General features: G+C 30.6%; 1 protein-coding gene across 2 annotated transcripts; it reads left to right on the forward strand.

The window, feature by feature from the left end:
* Nucleotides 1–5,511: 5,511 nt before the first annotated feature.
* LOC111026130 (pfkB-like carbohydrate kinase family protein) lies at nucleotides 5,512–8,692 on the forward strand. 2 transcript variants are annotated; one of them, XM_022304132.2, is made up of 7 exons: nucleotides 5,512–5,787; nucleotides 6,930–7,165; nucleotides 7,325–7,537; nucleotides 7,647–7,844; nucleotides 7,950–8,090; nucleotides 8,212–8,328; nucleotides 8,400–8,692. In XM_022304132.2, the coding sequence occupies exons 1-7, from the start codon at nucleotides 5,766–5,768 to the stop codon at nucleotides 8,535–8,537; spliced, it is 1,065 nt and encodes a 354-aa protein (XP_022159824.1). In that variant the 5' UTR covers nucleotides 5,512–5,765; the 3' UTR covers nucleotides 8,538–8,692. The 2 variants fall into 2 exon arrangements, with proteins under 2 accessions (XP_022159824.1, XP_022159825.1); XM_022304133.2 differs by having other exon boundaries at nucleotides 5,514–5,787; nucleotides 6,951–7,165.
* The last annotated feature ends 1,089 nt before the right edge of the window (nucleotides 8,693–9,781 follow it).

Consider the following 9,781-nt stretch of genomic DNA (forward strand, 5'->3'; position numbering starts at 1 on the left):
TGGTTAAAGCGCATGTTTAATTGGAATAGCATGCTAAATTAAAGAAAATAATTTAAAAGATAGTTTCACGATTGAATTTGTGAAATTGTCATAACTATTGATTTTCTCTCTTTCCCTTCTGTATTTTCCTTCTTTCAATGTGTTTACCATTGAAAATAGAAAATCTAGATTCATGCTTTCCGATATTCATTTATAAGCTCCTTCTACGATTTTGCATTTTTCTTCTTTCAATGTGTTTATCATTGAAAATAGAAAATTTAGATTCATGCTTTTCGATATTCATTTATCAGCTCTTTCTACGATTTTAGTGACTTTGCAGTGTGACTCACTCGTTGCATTTTTTGGCGCAACTTATCTCCTTTGAACACACAGAGTTAAAGGTACTTTTCTTGGCAAGCAAGGTAGTCATGGTTTAACTAGTAGAGCAATAGAAAACGATTTGAAGGAAGAGTAGAGTTGTCAGACTCCCACGTGGCTGGATAATTTAGTCTTTTCGAAACTTGTTTTATGTTAAATTGTTTTTCTTTCTTATTTTTTCAAAAAAAAAAAGCACTTTCTTGCACAACTCACCTTTTGCAACTTATATAGCACATCTCACTTGCTCAGCGATACAAACAATTTCTTGTACTCTCGAGTGTGATTCACTTCCTCTCAGTGGCGTGAATAATTCACAACACTTTTCGATGCGACTCACCTACTTTAAGTGACACAAATAGTTTTTTCGACATTTTGCAATGCGACTCAACTCCTTTGATCGATGCGAACAATTTACTATGCTTCCCGATACAACTCACCTCTTTTTAGCCATGCCAACAGTTTACGGGTATGAATTTTAAAGTTTAGCATTTGGTTTGTTGGGGGCATGATTTTCTAAGTTCAGCATTCCCGCTTTCGAGAGTTTGATTTCTTTAATTTAACATTACTTGAAGAGATTATATGAACTTTAGACTTTAGCATTCAATTTGGGGTATGATTAAATTTTGGGGCATGATTTCACTTGTCAGTCCAACATTAAAGATAGATTAAGTTATATTGAATATATAACTCATATGTTATGTGGTATATATGATATAACCACTATGTTAGATATATTATTAGTATGCGTTCGTTGTAATACAATAGTTAGAAACTTGATTTTGGATATGAAAAATAAATATTGGATATAGTAAGAAATTTGATATCGATACGAAAAATATATATTGGTATATATTTTGCTGCAAGAACACTAGTCGTGTTCATTTTTGTATACCAATGGCCAATATATATTTCTAGACAATACATCTATTGTTTAGGTAAAAAGAAAAAAACACATGGTAGAAATAATATTACTATTGAATGATAAATTTTGACCGCACACAAACTGTTACATCATTAATTTAGATTAATGACGAAATTACATATTACTAAATTTGCCAACCTGCCAAAGCAAACATAATCCAACAATAATTGACATATATCTCTGACCTAAAGGTCATGAGTTTGAAACTCCACTCGACCTTGAGAGAAGGAATACATATCAATTGTCGTTGAACTATGCTCGTGTTGGTAATTGTAATATTTAGTTAAACCAATTGAAATTTATTTTTTCGTAAAGCAAAATAAATCTAAAAATTCTACGTGGATTGCACTTGTTACATACTAGTTCTTAAAAATAGTTTAGAAAAAGCATTTTTGTAAATTTATAATAATCATATTTTTAGTTTTTGCCCAAATGATAACGAGAGTTAAAAAAAATGACAACGAAAAAAGACCTAATTACCTTCAAATTATAAGAGAAAAGAGGACAATTATTTTAATATTTTCTTGAAAAAGGAAAAGAAGACTGAAGAGGACAAACTTTAAATTTTGAAATTACGTAAGTATTACAAACGTACAAAAATCTGAAAAAATCATATTTTATAAATATTTTTCCTAATGACAAATTCCCCAGTATTAAACAAAAATAAATAATATATTTCCAAGTAGACATAATAGAAATAAATGAAAGTAGCCAATTCTTAAGAAAGAGACGTGAATGGATTCTTTTCATGCCTAACTTACCCATCATTAATTTTAATATTATTTATACGTTACTAGATACATAAGGAATATAATTTTAAAAAAGATATATAAAGAATATAACAAATAATTAAGGAATTATTTTAATTTTATATATTATTACTAAATATAAAAGGAAGATAATAGATAAGGAATAGGAATATAGTACTTTTTTTAGCTATTCCACACCTATTACTTCCAAATAAATCTCAACCGTTCAAATTGGAGATGAAGTGAAATGTCCTCTTTAGTAACAATTTTATTTTCTATTTTTTATTTTGAAGAATGAAGTTTATCGTTTTTTAAAAGTAATGAAATTTTGCCGAACAAAATTTTGAAAACTGCTATTTCTTTTGAAGTACAACCCATAAAAGGAGAGTTGATTGGTAAAATTAATTTGGTTTTCGTATGCTCTCTCGTAAAATCATAAATGAGTTTCTTAAAGTAAATCAATTTAAAATATAAATTTAAGTTAAAATATATTTTTATTTGGTCTCTAAAAGTTCTGATGACGTGATATTGATATTTTTTTTAATCTTTCCTCTTCTTTTTCTCTCCTCCTCTTCTCCTTCTCCCTCTTCCCTTTATTTTTCACGACTCCTACGCAACACAACTGTTTCAAATCATCACCTCTTGAAATTGTAGAGTCAGAGAGGAGGAAATAAGGGCAGTGTTTCTTTTTTTTTGTTTACTCTTATTTACTTCTCTGAATGCTGCAATTTAGAGAAACGAATATGTTCTCTATGCTACCATAGTGACGATTTATTTGATTTTTATGTTTTGCCTAATTTTTAACTTGTTTTCGATTCCCGCCATTCTAGTAATTATCTCTCGCTCCAAAAAGAATCTCCAAAATTTTCCAAATTCTAAAAATGGTGATTTTTTCTCCTTTAAGATCAATAACGCAGGACACACTAAAGTGAAAGTGAAATGAGCAAAATTCATTGTCTTGATTAGGATTTCAGTTTTACCTAGAGATTAGGTGCATGGAGTAGCGAGGAAGGAGGAGAGGAGAGAGAGAAAAGAGGAAGGAAGAAGAGGGCAAGAGGAAGAGAATAATAAAAAAAAAAAAAAAAAGTTGACACCTAACTTTAAAATAATATAAAATGAATAAATATTTACCGTACCAATGTCACATCAGCATTCCATTAGATACACTAAGGAAAATTTGACTTCAGGGACCGACCTCAATAACAACTATTTTCTAATTGTCAGAAAAATTTAAGAACTAAATAGAAATTTATCTTTCAATTTAAGGATAAAAAATATATTTTACCTCTAAATTTAATAGGATCCCAAATATGTATATTTTAATTAAATATTGTCAACTAGTTATTTAAATTCTTGTAAGTACAAGAAAATAGCAAATACTGGAATTTAGTTTTTCTGAAAAAGGAAAAATAGTTAAAGGATAAATTGCTAAAGTTCTTTGACTAGATGCTAAATCAAGATCTAGCCAAAATATAACATGTGGTTAGTTACGAATATTTTACAAAAATGGTATATTAGTCACATTCTTCCTCTTTTTTCTTCTTTACGTTTAACTCCGGGAGATTTGAACCTATAACCTTTATTAGTTATATACTTAAATTGGTATCACATCTTTTAAATTTAACGTACTATTTCAAATATATAGTATTCATAGCCTGATAGCTGTTTGGTAACTTATAATAAACGAGTTAAAAAATAATTATTGATAAAGTAAAAGTTATTATACGTCAATCCGTAATAATTGTAGTTAAAGCAATATTTAAGTTAATCCTCTATCGATAATTGAAATATATAATAATTATATTTTGAGTTCATCAAACTGACGTAATAACTACGAGGTGAGGATTCGAACTCACGACTTTTCGACTATGATATATATCTTAATCGAGCTCAGGTTGGCTTATAAAACTATTACGAATATCTAAATAAACATTAATATAAAGAATTTAAAAATAAAGTGAGGGAACTACTCAAATAATTAGACATGATCAAGCCTATAACTAAATCACCCATTTATGAAATTTATAATAATGTTTTAGCTATTATTTTTTTATAGGTTAAATAAACCAAATAATCCTTAAAAGAATTCTCAATTTGGTGTTAATCTTTTACATTCTCAATTTTATTTTGATGTATTATAAATTTTCAATCTAATTAGTCTATAAAAATAGGTATGTTAAATTGTAACTTAAAGTTGATGTGTCATTAATTTTATGAAAATGTTAGGGTAAATATCAATAAAATAGTAATGTCTGAGGGATAATTTTAGAAAAAAATATAAAAAATTCATAACAAATTTTTAAATTATAAAATAAGCATTTCGCTCCTTTACATAAATTTAAATATTATTAATATTAATATTATATTTATATTAGTGATATATTGTTAATTTTTTTTGTATATTTTACAAATGATACTATGAAAGTGTCGATGGATTCACTTTTGAAGACATGAGTGTTTTACTAAGTTCATGTTGACCCACATTAAAAATTAATGATAACAAAAAAAAAATCATTTTATGTAATTTATTATTATTATTTTTATTAAAAGACTTAAAAGGGGACGTGACACCACAAGCAAACCCTTCAATATTATTTACTTGTAAATTAAAAATGATATGTATAATTCTTCTCGTCATTCTCTATGATATGAGGAAAAAGGGATCATGGCTATTGCTAAGATGTTGAAAATAAATAATTACTCATAAGATTGATATTTTATGCCTACATTTGGAAGAACAAAAAGAATAATATTCAGGATAACTCAAATATTTAGAACGAATTTCAATCCCATGTTAATAGTGTTAGATTCTAAAAAGAAATAAATTGAATTATAGGTTTGGCTTGTAAACTATAAAGCTGGGTATCTGGAAATAATAAGCAATCTACCTAAATTTAGGTTGAGAAAATAAATAAATAAAAGTTCAATAAATTCTCAAAGACTTATTATTAGACATAAAATTGAAAGTTCAAGAATCTATTAGCAAAACGTAGGTTAAGTTGAATGTTTAGACATGAACTTTAAAAATCGTGACACTCTAAACTTAAAAAAAAAAGAAAAAAATCTAATAGGTTTATAACCTTTAAATTTCGTGTCTAATAGGTCCTTGAATTCTAAAATATTTTCATAAATCTTTAAACTTTCGATTTTGTGTCTGATAGATCCCTAATATATTCAACATTTTCTAAAATTCACCTCATATTTCAATTTGTGTCTAATAAGTTTGTCAATCTTTTTACAAAATGTCAAATAGATTTGGACCTATATTTAAAGTTCATGCATCTATTGAATACGAAGTTACAATGTCAAACATGAACTTAGCTGAGTAGTTATTACAATTGGTTATGAAATTAATCTTGTAATTTAATTAGAGAAAACCTATCAAACATGAAATAAAAAGGTTGAATAACCTATTAAATATAAATATTAAACTTTAATTTGATTTAAAAAAGGAGAAAAAAAGGCAAAAAAGGAAGGAAGCAGCATTGGAAGCCCGTGTAGAAGAAAAAGAAGAATCCTGGGGGTAAAATTTTGTCTGTGGGTGCTCAATGATTCTTCTACTTCTGTCAAGATTTCAGCCATCACCTTCCCCTTAACAATTTCCCTTATTTTTCTCCTATTCCTCCTTCATTACCAAACCAAACCAAACCAAACCAAACTTTTTTTTTCTTGGTGCAATTCTTGTTGTGTTACCCTGTTCGTTGTTCAATCTCTCAACTTCTTCCAAAACCACATCAATGGCAAAATCTCTCTCCTCTGGTAAGTTTCCTTGTTCCCCATTTCTCTCCCTTCTCGATTTGCTTCCTTTTTTCCTTCTATTTTTCTGGGTCGTTCTCGTTTTTCACTCTTCTGGTACTCCAACACTTCATTTCCTCGATCCCCTGTTTTTGTTCCTCATTTCTATTACGGGGCTCGATTTTGGAACTGCACCATTGCTTGTTTTTCATTTTGCAAATCAATCGTTGAATCTTTATGACGACTTCTTTTTTTTCTTTTTTGAACTGTTGTTGCTGTCTTCATTTTTTTTTCGCCCCTCTTCATTGGATATGTCGACATTCATTATGTTCTTCTACTTGGTCTGATTCTTACTGGGTTTTTAAGATTCGTTCAATTATTCCATGATCGCGGTTTTTGTCTTAGCAATCTTTTATTTCCTCCCTTTTCTTTCTAAGTTGTAGCTTGCTATCAATTACCATGTGTGTCTTTGTTGGAGAGTTTGGTGGTTGCGTAAAGAAGAAGAAATTCTGATTAATGGTGAAATGGAATCAATTCTGGGAGGTTATTTGAGTTTAATTTCAAAATTGTTGGCATAAAAAGGAAAACAGATCTGCCTATCAATCTTTTATAATTATACTGTTGTAACTTGTAAACTGTTGTACAAAACTTGAACTAAAATATTGGATGAAAATATGAGATATCCAACCGACGGATGATGACGAATGGATAAAGTTGTTTAAATATTGTTCAATTATAAGTTTGACATATGTACTTGGGTTATGTCTTATAAGTCCTCGAGCCTTAAAAGTGTCACTAAACTTTTGATGTGGTGTCTTCCGGTTCCTATACTTCAAAAAGTGTATAATAAGTCATTGAACTTTGAAATTTTTATCCAATAAGTCCTTGAACCTTAAAAAGTGTCTAAAGAATGGTCTATCTGATTCAAAATTGAAAGTTGAGAACGTATTTGATTCAAAATTGGAAGTTCATAGACCTGTTAGACACTTTTTAAAATTCAAGGATCTATTAAACTCACATAGACTTATTAGATATAACTCTTGAAATTTAGGGACCAAACTTGCAATTTAGCCTTAAAATGTTGTTTCCAAATTCCAGAAAAGCATGAGATATTGAGCTCAAACTTGTGACATCTTTAGACTGTTTGATGATCTCAAGTTAAGTAGATTGGATTGGGGGTTTTACAGGTGATATTAAGGAACTTTCCTCAGGGTTAGAAAAGTTGGAGGTTAAAGATTCCCCTGTGGTGTGCTTTGGAGAAGTTCTGATAGATTTTGTGCCAACAGTGGGTGGAGTTTCACTTGCTGAAGCTCCTGCCTTCAAGAAAGCCCCTGGTGGTGCTCCTGCTAATGTGGCTGTTGGGATTGCAAGGCTTGGTGGCTCCTCAGCTTTCATTGGAAAGGTTCATTCTTCTATCATACTGAAGAATTTTTGAATGCTTTTGATAGTTAGGAGGAGGAGTTGGTCAAGAAAACATGTTGCTTCCATTAGTACTAATTTTTCTAGAGAGCTCTAATGTGGAAAAGAAGAAATGTGAACTTTTTTCTCCCTCGTGTTATAGGTAGGTGATGATGAGTTTGGATATATGTTGGTAGACATTCTAAAGCAGAACAATGTGGATTGTTCTGGAGTGCGGTTTGACCCGAATGCAAGGACGGCTTTGGCATTCGTTACGCTTCGAGCGGATGGCGAAAGGGAATTTCTTTTCTTCCGCCATCCCAGCGCTGATATGCTTCTCACAGAAGCAGAACTCGAGGTTAAAGTTATTGAGCAGGCAAGTAGTCTCATTTTTTGTTCTCTAGAGATCAAACAGACAAAACATGTTTGCTGTACCTTCTTTTGCTGATACTTTTCGGGGCAATTTTCGATATTGTTTCGGTCAGGCGAAGATTTTCCATTATGGATCAATTAGTTTGATTGATGAACCAAGCAAGTCAGCACATCTAGCAGCACTGAAACATGCCAGAAAATGTGGCTGCATTCTCTCCTACGATCCCAACTTGAGATTGCCGCTGTGGCCTTCACCGGAAGCGGCTCGGGACGGCATCATGAGCATCTGGGACCAATCTGACATTGTTAAGGTACAATATAATGTCAAAATTATGATGCATTTTGGTGCCTGGATAGCTCTAAGAGTTTGAAAACTTTTGTGGCATTCTTTTCATTCTCTTGGAAATTTTATGCAGATTAGTGAGGATGAAATTACTTTCTTGACTGGTGGAGATGATCCCTATGATGATAACGTGGTGTTGAAAAAGCTTTTTCGTCCAAATTTCAAGCTTTTAATTGTGACCGAAGGGTCCGAAGGGTGTCGATATTACACTCAAGTAAGCACTTCGTTCTCGTATTTTCTAGTACTAGTAGTTGTTAAATCACTTTTAGACTAAAAAACTTTGGTCACTTCACTTATGGACTTAGAAGTTTGAACTTGAGACTCATCTTATGCAGAAATTCCGAGGCAGGGTTGCTGGTATGAAAGCTAGCCCTGTTGACACGACAGGAGCTGGCGATGCGTTCGTGAGCGGGATATTGTTCAGCATAGCTTCTGATTCAACCCTCTTCCAGGTTCCTTTTGTGCTTGCTGCCTAATGCATCAAAACAAAGTCTCTCTACTAAAAAGAGTTTCCTTCTTGCAGGACGAGCAGCGGCTACGAGACGCTCTACGCTTCGCCAATGCCTGCGGTGCCCTCACCGTGATGGAGAGAGGAGCCATTCCCGCTCTACCGACGAAGGAAGCCGTCCATAACATGTTGTCCAAAGCAGCCACTGTATGATAAAAAGCCTTTTTTAGCTGTGTTTGCCTTTGTTGGAATTAGGCTAATGTAATTTGAGTTTCCTTACTGGTTGAGTGAGCTTTGAGCTCATTTTCTTTTCTAGTGTTTGGCCACAGCACCCTCTGTGTTCTAATAAATTGCTATATTTCCAGTGATCTTGAGAGCATATGGATTCTTCAATGTTTTGGTTGTAACGGTTATAAATGTAAATTGATGGGCAAAATTATACTAGTTATCAGGACAACAATCTCTCAACTTCACTACTAGTAGAGTTTAGTTTCACATTTATGGTAAATGGCCACTTTTTAATTATAATTTTTAAATACATAGCCATATTGTTTTATTTTACTATAAAGTACAATTTGTTTTTGATGGTTACTATCTCTAGAGTATTAAATTTCCATAGACATGTCAAGATATTTCTATCTATATTTTCACGTATCTATTGGTTCAACATCGACATGAGAGGTAAATTGCTATTTCCATAATATTGCAAAAAAATTAAATTTTTTTTGACAAAATATTAAAAATATCAGCAAATTATCACACATATATCAATCATTTAAAATTTATTAAGAAATGATAAAAAACTTGTTTGTTAATTTAAGTATTTTTTAAGAATTTTTTATTTTTATAAACATTCTAGAAATATCTATTGGCATCAACGTTTTATCATCTTCATATTTTTTTTTTCGAGAAGACAATATTTCAGAGGTCTTGACATTCCTATAGATATCGATATTTAAAACTTTGATTATCTCTTGAACCCGTATCTCTTTAATATATCTTTTTCGTCAACATTTGTTTTCTCTCTCTAGCATCTTTCTCTATCTTTTATTATTATCTTTCTGTATAGTTTGTCTCTCTATGTTCATATTTTGTTGTACAAATTAAATAAAGTTATCATTTTAATTGTTGTATAATTGAAAAAAATTTATTTACTTTTCTTTTTCTAGAGAACAAAACAAAAAGTTATAGGCATTTTTCTATTATTAAATTGAACACTAAAAGTAGTTACCAAATAGCTACGGATTTTGTTTTTAAAATACATAAAATCTAAAAAAAAAAAAAAAAAAATAAATAAAGAAGAAAAGTTTAAAATTAAAAATATTATTCAACAAAACAATAATCACTTCCTTTTGGTCATTTTCATTAGCAATTTAACTTGAGGTCGGCCGGAACACTCATGCATAAAATAAAATTAAAAAAAAAAACCAGCAATTTGGTCTCACTTGCATGCACAA

This window comes from Momordica charantia (genome assembly GCF_013281855.1).
Source record: "Momordica charantia cultivar OHB3-1 chromosome 6 unlocalized genomic scaffold, Mcharantia_2.0 BLBB01000006.1, whole genome shotgun sequence".
Taxonomy (NCBI): domain Eukaryota; kingdom Viridiplantae; phylum Streptophyta; class Magnoliopsida; order Cucurbitales; family Cucurbitaceae; genus Momordica; species Momordica charantia.